Raw genomic sequence first — 17,135 nt, 5'->3', positions numbered from 1 at the left:
TATTTATGATAATCATCTGATATACATGTGTGAAATGCAGAAACTGATGAAATGATGATATTCTCTTTATTTCTTTATTTTATTGTTTTCAGCACATTCACAGCAGGGACAGCAGGCAACTTGGGTGGACCTTCCTCTCTCTTATGGGATGTTCAGAGGTAAATTTTGTTTTAGATATAGTCAGACATTACTCTCTAATTGTACAGGTCATGTGGGGATTTAATAATAGGTGTCTGTTTTTAGATTTTGATTTCACATACAGGTAAAACTTGTTATAATGTGATGCTCAGGGTCCAGAGAATAACACTGTGATATAAGCGAGATTGCATTAACAAACTTTTTGAAAAACTTCCCCATAGAAAATGTGCAAATTTCAATGTCATCAGTTTTAACTACCCCCTTGATCTCATAATCTGCTAGGGATACAAATAATCATCTTTTCAGAGAGTGTGTATTTAGGCTGTTTAAAAGAGAGGTCACCTTAAATTAAAAAGTTGGAGCCATGCTGCCATCGCATTATAATGAATCACATTATAATGTGAATTACCTGTAAAATGGTGATTTTTCATTTTATTTCGATCATCATCCATCTTTACTTGATGGAAGGTCTATATATACGTTCCCCAAGAAATACATGTGGCAAGATCTGTGTTCACATACATAGCCATTTTTGGATGAAGTCAGCCTTTAGGTGTGACCCAACAGAGACAGGATTGAATGTCATATGCTGTGGTCACTTATCCCTAACCCTGTTTCCCAAATGGAATCTGTCCTGGGTTCTAACATGGCTCAACTCGGGTAATTTCAAGCCTCTAGCCCACACTTCCCTAAAGCTTCTGTCATACAAGACATGTTTCTTGATAGCTTTAGCTTCCACATGCAGGGTAATTTAGCTACATGCCCTTTCAGTTGATTTGAACTGTCTTCATTTCAGATCAGATGGTTCAGTGGTCCTCATGACACAACCAGGCTTTGAATCCAAAACCTGGTTACCATCCATCAGTAACCAAAGAGTCATCATTCACTCCCTCTCTCCCATAGACAAGTCGAGAGCAGCAGCCATGCAAGATCCTTTCTCCACTCTCATACACTACTTGAAACACACAGAGGCAAGTCGTGGTATATGCAAACACCTTTTCCTCCTGGTGAGGGCCAGAAAACAAGTCATCACTCCTCAAGCCCTTGCTTTGTGGCTGTAGTGGTTTGTACGTTCGGCATACACTCTCTCTTGATAAGAGTTGCCTCATGAAGATTACAGTTCATGAGATTAGAACCATCTCTGTGATCCTTGCATACAGACATAACATTTTTATCCAAGATATTGTAAAAGCTATTGGCTGGAATGCAGTCAACCTTGTCACATTCAGCCCCAGAAATTTAGCTTCACAGTGACAGACTTTGAATCTGGTAGGTCCGGTAGCTGCAGCACATATGGTCACCAGACCCAACTAAATCAATCAACATAGACTGTTAGCTTTGCTGGATTTGCCAGTGAAACTTTGGTAGGTAAGAAGATTTTAACTTTATCTTCTCAACCATAGATAATAGTCCCAGGTAAAGGGATTCCATTCTTTTTGCTTGTGTAACTAGGAAAATGAGTTATCTTTCACATGAGGAATCCAGCTATTCTTCTCCAAAAGGATATCCGAGGTAGAGGTTGGATGCTCAGCATCCCCTCCTCCTATTACTTAATCTCCAAATGTAACGTGATTGGGGAATGTATTCGAATTAGAAAGCAAATTTTAAAGTAAATTATGTTTCTCTAAAAAATACTTATCCAATAACATTACTTAAAACTCTCCCAACCACCCCACCATGCATCCTCATTAGTATCTCGCTCAGCTAAAACCTTGCATCACCTGGTGATGCCAAGTGGAGGCATTGGGCAAGAGTTACTTTATTTTGTCTATTGACATAGATAGTGAAAGACAATTTTCTGACTCTTGGTAGGGTTGGATTCACGAGGTAGCAGGCAATAATTCTTGATGTAATGTGATTGGGTAAGTTTTCTCAGAGAAACATAAGATTATTTAAAAAGTTGCCTTTTTAGAGAATATTACTATAACAGCATAATAAAAAGGTCATCTATACAAAGTCATGTCAATAAAATTTGTCTACCTGAAATGGTTTTTGCTCAACTATGCTACTAGTTTTGTACATAAAGTTGTAAAAAAAAAATTTTTTAAGAAATAATTTTAAATTGCTGTAATGACCTGATAGTACCACAGTGATCAGGTACAACAAAAGATCCATGTGTGTTTATGTAGGCTGTGTTTGCCTCCTACCTCTGTGCCATTATAGATCCATTTTGGTCCATTGCTGTTACAGACCAATGTAGAACAGCCCCAGCATGGATCATGACCTACCAGCTGGTTATGGCTGTGTTACTGATACCCTCCTAAATGCTCAGTACATGGTACAGCATATAACTTATGCTCCATCACAACTGGTCATGTCTTACCAGTATGGTTCTGGCTACCATGCTTTTACACTTTTGGATCCACAGTACTATGTCTGAACATCCAGCAATCATTCAGATATTACAGTAGCTCAGTCTGGATGGCGTCCTTGACTACATTGCTATTAGCCACACCACATTTTTCACCATATTACAACTTACACTCACAAGTTCCATCATCATTACTTGAACCAATGATATCTTGACAAGAATCAGCGATCCATGCATTCATTGAGGAAGTTTTTCAGCTGTTGTCTGCACCTCCTCCACCTCTGTCAGTATCAGTGTACAAGTTCTCACCCCATTGGTTTTTCCAATGAGGCTCTTGAAGCCTGAATTCAATGGTTTATCTTCAGCACTTTTGAAAAACCAACTCTGGTCCAGTGCATTATTTTGTGTATTGGCTTATGAGGTTAGGGAAGCAGCACAGCATTTGAGCATAACAGTCATTATTCAAGCTGTGGGATGAAAGGCAGATATTGTTTTCTCTTGCTTTTATCTGAGACCTTTCATCCAAAATGATTCAGATGAGACCTAGCACAGCAGTTTACCTTCAGAAGTTTCTCAATGACATGGTTACTTTCCTTGCTCTGGATTTGTTGCTTTTTACAAGTCATATCTGAGTAACTGTAGCCTCTGTCTCATGAGATTTGAAACTGCTTCATGCACATTAGGGGACTAGATATTGGACTTTCTCAAGGGTAAAGAGATGTGACTCCACTTTTTACCTGTTCTCCAAATGTTTTATGATTGGATAACATATTTGAAGAAGAAACCAATCCTTGGACTAAAGTATGTTTCTTCAACATTGCTTACCTGATCATACTGTAGGCACACCCTCCCAGTTTCCCAGCAGTTACATTAAAATGTAATAGATTTTACACATCTGCTCCAGCATTAAATTACATGGATGGGATTTGGCACAAAATCCCTTTGTCCAAGGGGAGACCAACTCATGTGTCACTTCACCTTGGTGAGCAGACAACTTTGAGCATTTTTGTTGTTAAAAGCAAACTTGGAGGACTGGATTTGCAAGTTGTACACTTAATGTATTATGACCAGCTAAGTATTGCTGTAGAAACAAATATTACTCCAAAAATTGGTTTCTTCACACATGGGATGAATCACTATGAAGCTAAGACAATTTATTTTGTGATGGGTGCTTGCCCGTTGATCTGTCATTAAGATCAGTGCTAGAAAATTTGTGTGAAGGTTTTGTTTAAAGTTTGAGAATATAAAGGAACCAGTCTGTGATGAATAAATCTATCCTGCAAGCAGTACACTTTTAAAAGATAAAGTTTTGTTATTGTATGTTTTTTGAAATGGCAGTAGTTTTCATCAGCAATTTTAATTACAGTGGCTTTTTTCATTTACTGCATATAGAAATTTGTAAACTGAATCTGTTATCTCTCTTGCTCTTTCAGTGGGTCCTTGTTATACTCCTTGGGCAAAGCCAGAAGAGGGGCTGGAATACTGGACATCAAATATGAATCTCCCAATACTCTATTAACGTGTGGTTATGATACTTTTATTCGTATGTGGGACACTCGTACTGGAAAATGGTATGCTTACAAGTCTTCCCATTTTTATATTCATGACAAAGTTTTTATGTTAAACTGGAATACCTCAAGTTAATTGTAGCTTTTGAAATGAATTAAAAATGTAGTACCTTTAGGTACAAGATAAATAGTTAAAATTCTTGTCGTGTTTTTTTTTGTTGTTGTTGAGTGCACAGTCATGTAGAGTTTCTTGAGGAAAGTTTTCATATTTGTAATTGTAAACTGTCCACAATTATTTTTTGTTCTATCAAGTGAGTTCAGCAATAAAATACCTTTATCAGTGAATGTTTTTGTTCTTTATTTTAGTACTTTGAAAAATGTTGGAGATGAATTTAGGTTTATTTTGATTCTCCACCATATATTGAAGGGAAATAGAGTATTATCCTTGTCCTTCCATCCATCTGTCCAACCATCACTTTCACCAGATTTTACATTTATTTTAGGGAATTCATATACATATATTGCAAAAGAAGAGGGCATCTTTGTTCAATGAACACATATCTATATGTCAATAGAAATCAGGTGCAAAACATGCTGTGTCAAAACCAAATTAACTCTCTTATTTGGGTCTCTTTTGAGCAACTATTCATGTTGATTTAATTAGTCATGTCTATCAGCCTTTTTTTTATAGGTTTCTTAGTATAAAGTAGAAACTTGCACATTTAAAGTATCAGTTATCTGCATGTTGGTCTAGTAGGCTGTAATGTCTGCCGCTGACTGTATCTGTTTTTAATATGACTACCAGTAGTCATGCGTGTCCATGGGAAAGACAGTTAGTTCCTATTTCTTCTGCATGATATGGCCAGTTATGTGTTAAAGTACCATTTCAAATTGCAAAAAATATAGAACTGGTGATTATGCTACAGGCAGCCATGCTATGCATGACATTATCATGCATTGTTTTGCAGATTTATTTTCTAATGTTTCTTTTCCAAGATATTGAGATTAAGTAGTTGATATTTTTGACCTGTGTATTAATGCTTCACCTTTGAGGTCATTTAGCTGGTTTCATGTCCATGATATATTATTATGTCTTGCAGTGTATCAGAGTGGGAGGAACCCTTTGACAATGCTCTATATTGTCTGCAGTCAGACAGTTACATGACCATGGTGACTGGGACATCCCGATATGGCATGACAAGACTCTGGGACAAACGCAAAACACAACCAGTCCAGGTTAGTATTAGAAAAGATTGTGGGCAGGGAAGAGGGGGGTCGGTACTAAATTACTTAACTGAGTAAAATTGTATGACCTTAAAAACTTGAAACAAGCAAAAATCAAATTTTATGATAGTGCAATTACTACAAATAACAGGATCTACATTTTGCAGTCAGGTTACGTTGTTTAAATGCACTCTTTGTACAGTTTGTCATCATTGACAGTAAGAACATATTTTATTTTTTCAACATGAAAAAAAACACCCTCCCAGCCCATCACATTTGAGCCCCAATTCTATTACAGTATTGTCAGAATTCATATTTAGGATAACAATTTTGGTAAGAGTTATAATGGATTTATATAACTTTATGGTTGTCAACTGAAATCTCAGTTTATTTCTTATCCCTGACTGTTTTGGTGCATTTTGGAAAGTGGAAAAAAATATACAAGATTGTGAAAAATCTTTTGTTGATAACACTCTTAATAGAGACACAACAGATGTGAATTTCATAAACTTAGTCTTTTACTTAATAAGGGTCCTACTGCAGGAATAATTTCCTAAAAGCTCTCACTTAACATCTTTCCTTGAGTTTCTTTTCATCTACCAGTGTTTGTTTAAAATACAGTTAAATTTTGATGACTCACACAGCTATAACTCAGACCCTCAGTATCACTCCAGTGGCATGTTCAGCCATTGAATAATATATTAAAATTGTATTTAAAAAATCATAACCAAAACTTTGCCAGAAAATTTGTTCTCACATCTTTATTTTAAAACTCATGTTTTGAAATTGAAATGTTTAAATTTAATAATATGACCATCACTTGTGCCCTTTGAGTTGAAGTCAAGAATACCCCAATTCCATGTTCTCAATGTGTGTTTGAGTTAGTTTATGGCCATATATTTTGGTATTATTTTAACATTGTAGGTTGGCAACAGTGTGACAGATGAACAGAAAGACAGATGGAAGCTAAAACCATATTGCATCTACTCTCTAGTAAAGGCATAAAAATAATGATATGAAAAGTCTGCCACACTAAAAGGAACTCCATAGAACAATATCCTTTCTGTTTTCTAGGAAAGGCTTATGAATAAGAATATGAAAGCTTGCCACACTAAACAGAACACCATTATGCTGTAACTCTCTCCTATAAAAAATGTGACATATGAACAGAAAGATGGATGGTAGCACAGTATTGCTAGGAAAGGCATGAACAACATAATGATGTGAAGACCTTCCACACTAAAATGAACTCCATTATGCCCTAACTCTTTTCAGTCATAGATATATTTTCACATACAACATTACCTGCACAATGCTTAAAACTTGGATCTCTATATCTTGATTGGCATCTCTTAAATTGGCATTTAATGTGACAGGTATGCTTTAACTTTTCAACCAATGGTAATATTAAACAATAATTGGAGACAGTAATTATACTTACTGCATATACTTGTATATAAGTCTAGAATGACTCCAAACTGCAGAGACAAAAGTCTGCCATTGCATAATGTACTGGCAGATCTGGGTCTTGATAGTTTGTTAGGAGTAGTCAGTAGGACTAAAAACATAGGCCCAGATCTGCTGGCATATTATGCAATGGCAGATCAGGGTTTATCTTATTTGGATTATTGTGTGTGTGTGTGTGTGTGTGTGTATATATATATATATATATATATATGGTAAGCTCTCCATGTTTCCAATCTCAGGGTTAGCAGGTAAGTTTACAAGGGGTGCCAGGTAGTCCTGAGGATAACATGTTTTGTTATTTATATTGATGTAGCATCAATAATATAGTCCCTCATGTTACTTCTTATTTTAACATTATTTAGATAACTCTAACTCTTGGCAGTTCCATAGAAGGCAATTGCATAGATATTTATCAAAAATTAATTTGGTAAAATGACAATGACCGATTTCACTACAGATTTAATAAAAGGATAGCAATTTTTATTGCAATATTTGCATGCCAAAAGATGTACTGTCAAATGGAGTTAAATGTTAATTGCAGGTAATGCATGCTTCTGTATATAAGCTGGGTCTAACTACAAACAACAGAGATGCTGTCACATAATGAATAAGTAGATCAGGCTTTGTTTGTTCTACTAATTAGGCCTAATAAACTGCGTACTATTAGGCATAGATCTGCCAGTACATTATGTGACTGCAGATCCGTCTATGCAATATGCAGTTGCATCTGACTTGTATGCAGGTATGCACAGTAAAACTTTTATCATTGTTTGAAAACATTAATGTTTTATGTTTGCAGGCATTCTACAGTGGTCAGAGGAACAGTCCTGTCTATTGTGTGGTGTTTGACTCTTCCAGACTGTATATAGCCCTAGATGTCAGTGTCATCATGCTTGATTTCTCAGTGTATTAAATTCCATCCATATAGGACTATTGACAACCACTATGCATCTTTGCTATCCAGAATCATCAATCCATTTTGTTGCAGATCGACCTTGGGCAAACAGTGTTTTGAACATGTACTGTCTTGTGGATGAAAGAGTTACTGCCAGAATTAGATGTCCACATTTCTTACCACAGAAGAAAACTTATGCGTGAACATTTTAAATCAGCAAAACTTGCATGTGGCATATGTTATTGTCAACAGAGACAGTTGTGATTACTCCCAACTATGTTTCTAATTAAATGAAATGAGAAATCTTATTGAATCAGTTTCCTTGAGCTGTATCCAGTCAGATAATGTATCCAGTAAAAACTGTATCCAGTCAGATAATGTATCCAGTAAAAACTGTCTCATAATAGCTGTATATGCCAAGCATCAGTCTGGACTGAAGAGGATTGATAATCTTCGCTATCAAACAATGCATTACCTGTTGATTTTTTGAATGTCATTCATCTGGACCAAATGAGTATTTTCCAGATCTATGTTTATTTACATGGATTTAAATGCATACATTGTATTTGACATTGCATTGAACTTGATGCCCTAGCTTTTCTATCTGTAGTTAGCTCACCTGGCCATGAGGTATGGCCCTGCTTCCATTATGCATCTTGAGCTTGTCCATCTGTCAGCAAAATTGCTTGTTGATTGGAGTCCACATATCTAAGCTGCTTTCATTCAGTCTTAGAATATGGGCTTAAAATCATCAAAATCATGTGTTTGTTTGATGAGTGAGATTCACATATATTTGTGATGTGATCTTGCATCTGATGTGCTGAGTTTGTTACCAAGTAGGCGGCCATATTTCAGATTTTGATACAACTTGGAGAATTTGTTTATATGATTAAGATCTCAGATAAATTTGATAACGAGTGGGATCCATGCATATTATTGAGGTATTGCATGTAATTGGCCAAGTTTGTTGCCACTTTGGAAGCTATTATTCAGATCTGATTTTGAGCAAACTTGGATTATAAGTCATGCAATAATAAGGTGATCTTGCATCTTATTTACTGAGCTGGTTACCAATCTGGAAGCAGTATTTTGTGTCTCAGACTTCAAATGTTGTCTTTATGAACAAGATCTCACACAAGTTTGGTAATGCCTAGGCTCCACATATATTAATGATGTTGCATATGATCGGCAGAGCTGTTACCACCCTGAAAGCTGTGTTGCTGGTCCAGTTTTGATCAGACTTGGGAAATAGGCTTAAATCATCAAGAAAACAATTATGAAAAATATCCATGCGTATTAATGAGGTGATTTTGCATCTGATTGGTTGAGTTTGTGAACACTTCAGTGACTGTTTCAGATCATGGTTTTATAAGACTCTGTCAGCAGGCTTATGTCACAAATGTATATAATGTGTTTTATTATGAGCAATATGTACACATAATGAGATCTTGTTTATAATTGGCTGAACTTCTCACCACTTGCAAACTAAATAGGCTAATATCATCAAGATGTTACATGATTTTTTTATATGAGGCCTATTTATATTAGGTGATCGCACACCTGACTGATTTTTTTTAACCATTCTTGGGAATGTTGTTTTGATAGGATTTTGATCAAACTTGGTTGAAAAGGCTTATTTTGTCAAGAGTTTTGCTGAGTATGATTCTATTAAAACTCAGTGATGTGACCATGGATCAGATTCACTGATCTTGATCAGATTTTGATGTTAAATAATCTTGTAAACTGTGTTTCAGATCAGATTTTGGTGTTAAATAATCTTGTAAACTGTATTTCAGATCAGATTTTGATGTTAAATAATCTTGTAAGCTGTGTTTCAGATCAGATTTTGATGTTAAATAATCTTTTATTATTTAGATGTTGGATGAATTTGATTATTAGAAAGACCAATGAATATAAATGAAGTAATTTTGTATCGCATTGGCAAAGTTTGTTATCACCCTATAGACCAAATTTCAGTCGGATTTTGCTCCACACCTGTATTCGGTAAGCTTATTTTATCAACAAGTTCTATAACAAGTGAGATCTGTTCATACTGATGAGATATCTTGCATCAGATTGGCTGAGTTTGTTAACTTTTTAGGTTTAGATACTATTTCTCATCCAGTTTATATCAAACATGATAAATGGGTTTATAATCATCAAACTCTTGGATGATTTTCATTATGAGCAAGAAACTACACATATTATTCTTATATCTTTAAAAATAATCTGGATATAGTAAAATAGTTGAAATATATATTGGTTATTTTATGATCATTAGTTACACCAGGAGCATTTTTTGGCTGGGACCCCCTGATCACGGCTCTGCCCCTCGAGACCCTGTTGGGGGAGGACACCCAAACCCCCCATAAAGTTTTTTCAGCTTAATGGAAGACCAAAATCACGTCTGTATTGGCCTACTGATTGCTACACCTCCTGAGGATGGTCAGGAAACTTGATGTATACATTTATGTAGAGACCTTCTGGTTTGTCTTGTATGACAACTGTGTCCCATGGACATAATTAAAATATGGATGCCATGATAGAAATGGTTGTTAATATTGGTATCCCTAAGACCCCTAAACTACTCAAGGCAAGGTTGTGATATGCAGAGTTAATGTGTCCAGAATGAATAGAGAGTATGTGTCCAGAATGAATAGAGTGTACGGCTTTCATTTGGTATAGCCTAAATGTGTCCAGAATGAATAGAGTGTACAACTTTCATTTGGTATAGTCTAAATGTGTCCAGAATGAACAGAGTGTACAACTTTCATTTGGTATAGTCTAAATGTGTCCAGAATGAATAGAGTGTACAACTTTCATTTGGTATAGTCTAAATGTGTCCAGAATGAATAGAGTGTACAACTTTCATTTGGTATAGTCTAAATGTGTCCAGAATAAATAGAGAGTATGTGTCCAGAATGAATAGAGTGTACAACTTTCATTTGGTATAGCCTAAATGTGTCCATCTTAACATCTTGTTATTGCCACTCCTACAAAAACCATAGGTTAGATAGTCACGAAACTGATGCTGCAGTTGATTTTCATGAAAATGGTGTCCCTTTGATATTAAATTAGTTACCATGGTGATCATCTCTAGTATTGTGTTATTGCTACACATTCTAAATAATTTGTTATATTGACAGTGAGTTTTCAAGGCAGTATTACTGACATTATAATCTTTTGGCAAAAATTGTACCAGTATGATATTAAATATGGTTGTCATAGTAGTCATATTGCATTTATAGTTTATCTACTCTTTTTTTTTTTTACATCATTTACAAATGACCATATGGTAAAAACTTTACAAATTGGAATTATTTTAACCTTGCAACACAGAAAGTTATTGAGAAAAGTATTTTATTTCTTTAAACTCAAACTTGAGCTATTCTTCAAAAAATATTTTTTAAAATTATAATTTTTTTTTCTTCCAGTATTCAAAATTATTATTTTATCAGTTGAAAAATTGGTGGCATTATATTATAAATATTACATTATATAGGATAGATCTTGTATATTGTATGTGGCTTTACTGACGTTTGGAAATAGTTGAAATTGGTGAGAACAGTTAGATGGTATTGACAGAGCTGAGGGATATTTGTTTTTAAATTACATTGTTTAAATTAAAACATTGTATCATTATCATTTACTGAATGATAATTATATAGGGAAACAAAATGTGCAAGCAACCATATGGAATCTAATCATTTTTGTAGATCTTTTGAAAGTAGGTTATTATTGTACCCAGTTATGAGACGGTCGTGGATAAAATAAACCAGGCCTGCATTTCACTTACAGAACTTAAGTCTAGACTTAAATTTAAGTTTAGGATCAATCAATCTCATTGGCTGAAATCTGAGTATGACTCTAAATTGACCAATCAGGTAACTTGAGTCTAGGTTTAACTTAAAACATGTTTTGGTGAAATTGAGGCCAAATGTGTTAAGTCTATGCTTAATTTAAGGCTTATGTTGGTGAAATTGATGCCATTTCAGTGAGGAGGATAATTTTGCATCATAAACTTAAAATGCATGAAGCATACAGTAATTTCATCAGCATCAATTTCAGTACCAGATGGCATAGCTGAAGTTTGGTACATCATGCTCACAATTTTTTAATATAGTCAGAAACTGTTGTACATATATGCCATCATCAAAATGATGTAATGATAGAGTTTACATTTCAGGATCAGAATTAGCCTTCAGGGAAAAGGTGGATAATATATTCCTGAAGTTATGCTACAGTTATGGGAATACCGCTAATCTTGAGAACACGATTAGTAAGCCAATGGATAAACTAAAGTTGCTGTAACTCATTGCTCATTGTGTTATTAACATTTATTTATTTATTCGTTTATTTTGAATTCACTATTTGTTATGGGTACCAGTTGTCATTGAAATTGTGGTTGGAACAAGCCACTACTTTAAAGACCCAAATCACAGAATATTGAAATTTGCAGGGGCAGATGAAACACATAGATCTCCCATTTACTCGTGCATGGATTTCCAGGTTCTAATTGTGGTCACTTCCAATAATTTAAAATAGTGTTTATTTTTATTTTCTTCTACATTCTTGTTATTGACATTTTCCCTTACTAATGAGGTCTTACAAGGAATGTCACTCCAAACCAGACAGCTAATTAAGAAGGGAAACAACTCAGTATGAATAAAAACAATGAAATTGAGTAATCTCCCTTTACCTATTAACCTTTCGTAACGAGAGGAATAAAACATACACTAAACATATTGTTAAACTAACTTGGAAGGCACATTTTATCTGGTAGAGTTCTTTTCTAAAACTTTAGAGGACATTATTTCTTGCATAACAGCTGTGTTGCTCTTTTCCTAATACAGAAAGTTTCAGTTACTTATTGGTATACTTGATTAGTCATCAGGCCTTTTCCACATACTACCGGTTAAAAGGTATTATATTAGACTTTCTTGTTCAAAAATGAGGCTATAATTATATATTCCAAGCTTAGAAATGTACTATACATTTCCAAAAACGTTAATAATGGAATATATTTTATTAGAACATAAGATTTCCTTCACTGATATTGGAATAATCACAATTACAAAAAGTTCCTTACAATCAAAAGTGAGGGGAAAAATTCAACAATTTGTGTAAAGAATTACAAAAGTACCTATAAATAAAAGATAATTGTCTTTTTGAGAAATGGATGTACTTTATAGTGTATATCATTGTATATTTATGTTATCATGCATTGAAAATTATCTAACGAATATACATCAGTTATTCTCAATACTACAAATATAAAACAATTTTATTCATCACCATGTTACATTTAATAAATAAACCAAAAACAGAACTATATATGATTTATCTACATATGAAATTGAGATTTATATGCATGCAACAGTTTTTTTCTTCACATTTGTTTTACCCAAAGGTGTTGTCATATGCATGTAGAACTTGATTTTTGAGTACACGTATGAATGTCTAATTGCCAGTGAAGGTTAGTCAGTGACCTACTCTCTTACACTGATGGCTTTGTTGTTTAAAGGTCAAACATTGTGTAAGACTTTTGTCTTCATGGCAGATCTCAAACTATAGACATGGTATCTCCATAGTAAATAATGTGGGTGTTCATTGCATCATCCCAAAGGAAAGTTGACAACAGTGACCTATTTTTTTTAATACTTGACTTAATTATTAAATCCCCAGTGTAAACATTGTGTCTTCCTGGCAGAAAACCATATATACTAGATATGGCATGTTTATAGACTGGATCAGAGTCTCTTGCATCATTCTCGACCACCTTAGGTCAGAGTGATCAACTTCTTTTGACTAATGCAACAGTTGGCCCCAACAACCTGTATTTCATGCTTGATTGGCAGTTTCTTTTTAAATGTGCATTTGTAACACCTTCCATATCTTGGACTGTTCTAATCTGCACTATATAAATCCACATTTTGTCGCAAGTGTAGTTTATGTTCTTTGTGTTGTTATGCACATGTTTGTACCAGAGGTAACTTGTGCTGGTACCAATACATGTACTTGTTTACATTCATTTCAGATGGGATAGCAGTTGGAATTTTCACTGACAATTAGGCATCTACCTAATCATTTGTATGACAAATATTTCTGTCAACTCATCTGAGCAAGCTGGTTCTAGAACCAGGTCAGTTATGTTGTCATCACATTGCCAGACAGGTAACACCATTCTGCTAACCTAATGATTTTTCTCTCTCAGTATTATAACCAGATACTTTTGTACATGAAGATAGAAAGCCTGTGATGGCTAACAATTTTTGCACACCTTCTACAACATTGATACAGATCACTGTCACATTCATGTGTCTGTATAACAATGATTTGCACACCTTCTACAACACTGACAGATCACGTTCACATTTATGTGTCTGTATAACAAAGATTTGCACACCTTCTCCAACAGTGATGCAGATCACTGTCACATCCATGTGTCTGTATAACAAAGATTTGCACACCTTCTCCAACATTGATGCTGATCACTGTCACATTCATGTGTCTGTATAACTGATTTGCACACTTCTGCAACATTGTGACAGATCACTGTCGCATTCATGTGTCTGTATAACAATGATTTGTACACCTTCTGCAACACTGATGCAGATCAGTGTCACATTCATGTGTCTGTATAACAAAGATTTACACACCTTCTCCAACATTGATGCAGATCATTGTCACATTCATGTGTCTGTATAACAATGATTTGCACAACTTCTACAACACTGTGACAGATCACTTTCACATTCATGTGTCTCTATAACAAAGATTTGCACACCTTCTCCAACATCGATGCTTATCACTGTCACATTCATGTGTCTGTATAACAATGTTTTGCACACCTTCTCCAACATCGATGCTTATCACTTTCACATTCATGTGTCTGTATAACAATGATTTGCACACTTTCTACAACATTGATACAGATCACTGTCACATTCATGTGTCTGTATAACAATGATTTGCACACCTTCTCCAACATCAATACTTATCACTTTCACATTCATGTGTCTGTATAACAATAATTTGCACACCTTCTCCAACATCGATGCTTATCACTTTCACATTCATGTGTCTTTATAACAATGATTTGCACACTTCTCCAACATTGATGCAGATCAGTCACATTCATGTTTCTGTATAACAATAATTTGCACACCTTCTCCAACATCGATGCTTATCACTTTCACATTCATGTGTCTGTATAACAATGATTTGCACTCTTTCTACAACTTTGATGCAGATACTGTCACATTCATGTGTCTGTATAACAGATTTGCAGACCTTCTCCAACACTGATGCTTATCACTATCACATTCATGTGTCTGTATAACAGTGATTTGCACACCTTCTCCAACATCGATGCTTATCACTTTCACATTCATGTGTCTGTATAATAATGATTTGCACACCTTCTACAACTTTGATGCAGATACTGTCACATTCATGTGTCTGTATAACAAAGATTTGCACACCTTCTCCAACACTGATGCTTATCACTATCACATTCATGTGTCTGTATAACAAAGATTTGCACACCTTCTCCAACATCGATGCTTATCACTGTCACATTCATGTGTCTGTATAACAATGATTTGCACACCTTCTACAACACTGTGACAGATCACTTTCACATTCATGTGTCTGTATAACAAAGATTTGCAGACCTTCTCCAACATTGATGCAGATCAGTGTCACATTCACGTGTCTGTATAACAATGATTTGTACACCTTCTACAACTTTGTTACAAATTACCATTGCATTCCTGAAGAAAAAACCCTGATAAAATACTTGTATGATTTTGCCATCTTTGTTGTTTATATACTTTATTTGCTTCAAAACATTTTTTAAAATGCACTTCCTTGTCAGTGGTCACATAGTCCTTTTTCAGAATAGCATGGCAGGGAGGAAAAGTGCAGGTCTGCAATTTTTATATATATATAATTAGTTCAGGATTAATTTTTGAAATGAATTCTGTGATGTAGATTAGTTGTTTTTTGAAAAAAAATACAAAAAATGCAGACTTTATATGAGAATTATTAAATAATATGTCTTTACTGTTCCCATTTATTGAATAATCTGTGTACGCTGTGGCATATTTAATGAATATATTGTCTTACTACACTGTGATATATTTAATGAATGGTCTGTCTTCACTCTGGCACATTTAATAATCTTACTACACTGTAGCATAATTTGTGATACATACCTTTTTTGACAACAATTTGAGTTTATTACTAATAAAATTATATATGTGTATGACACAGTCATAATGACAAATTTTACACATTAACTGGTTTTGTTTGTCTTCATTAGCTCAAATTTGTTATCACTACCCCCAATGAACTTCTGAGAGGATTTCCATGAAATTTGCAAATTCATTCATCCCATGGTCTGTTTGGTCCTTAGTGAGGGGGACATTATTTTGATTGTTCAGAAAAAAAAGAAAATCAGATAGATGGAGTGGACTGTGGTGGGTCATTCTCTGGCAGAGTTTCCTCCCCCTACCAACAGGCATTTTATACACTGTTGGGGCTCATGATGACCCTTTTTATCATACATTTATCCAGAGTTTTCACTCCTGAATAGAAACTGGTTATAAAAATAAGCACTCATGCATCTTTGCAAACTAATTGATGAATTTTGCAATGTTCAATGTCACATCTACTTGTTCTCCAATAATATCATTGTTAAAGCCATTACATGTCAGCATTCACACAATAATTCAGTCATAAAACATGAATACATTGTACAACACACAAAAATTCTTTTTGTTTTTTCACCCTTGGACGTGACCTTCTAATGCTGATGTGCTTGTGGGGCCAAGAGTGACCGGGTGATATAAAGCACTTGCCTTTGCCAATCACTGCTATCAAACCTCTGTCCAAGAGCTTTGAATCTTGAGCTTGGCCAATGTGGGTATAAGAGAAAACTTGCCACTAGCTTCCCATTGGCCATTTGTTTTTCCAGGGATTTTCTTGGGTTCTTCTATCAGTTTACTTTAAAACATGTGCTGAAAATGGCTTGAATCCCACAAGAAGTATCAGGCATAGTGACCCATTTTCATTAATAACCCCATTCCCCAAATCCCAGATACTAAAGTTTGGTGAATAGAGAAATATACTGGTGTAGGGCAAGGTTCTCCTTATCCTAAAAGAACATGTCTTCTCTGTGCAAGATATAGACAATGAAGTGTTCACAAGCTCAGCCAATCAAATGTAATATTACCTTATTATGTGTCGATGTTGCTCAAGACTGAGCAAATCTGGGATCTGAATTATATAAGCTTACCACATACCAAATCCTGTCAAAATCTGATTAGAAATATGACCTTTCTAGTGTTCACAAACTCAAACAGATACAGGATCACATCAGTATTATGCCTGGTTGTCACTCATAATCAAACTCGCCCAAGATTTGATGATATATTCTTACCAAGTTGGATTACAAATATGGCCTCTGTTGTGTTCACATGGTTAGCTGCTTAGATACAAGATCACCTCATTAATATGCATATGGATGTTGCTCATAATCAGACTTTTCTGGTTCTTGATGTTATAAGCTTACATACCAGATCTGGCC

General features: G+C 34.9%; 1 protein-coding gene across 1 annotated transcript in view; it reads left to right on the top strand.

The window, feature by feature from the left end:
* Positions 1-15,845, top strand: part of LOC149795051 (F-box/WD repeat-containing protein 4-like) — a 35,916-nt gene extending 20,071 nt beyond the window's left edge. The window contains exons 6-9 of the mRNA XM_089964734.1: positions 93-158; positions 3,883-4,020; positions 5,058-5,193; positions 7,448-15,845. Coding sequence (XP_089820860.1) covers positions 93-158; positions 3,883-4,020; positions 5,058-5,193; positions 7,448-7,561 — 454 coding nt within the window. The 3' untranslated portion in view covers positions 7,562-15,845. The remainder of the gene's footprint in view (positions 1-92; positions 159-3,882; positions 4,021-5,057; positions 5,194-7,447) is intronic.
* Positions 15,846-17,135: the final 1,290 nt, after the last annotated feature.

This window comes from Sinohyriopsis cumingii, chromosome 7, assembly GCF_028554795.1.
Source record: "Sinohyriopsis cumingii isolate HCF-2022 chromosome 7, ASM2855479v2, whole genome shotgun sequence".
Lineage (NCBI taxonomy): Eukaryota > Metazoa > Mollusca > Bivalvia > Unionida > Unionidae > Sinohyriopsis > Sinohyriopsis cumingii.
This window is presented reverse-complemented; position numbering and strand designations above follow the sequence as displayed.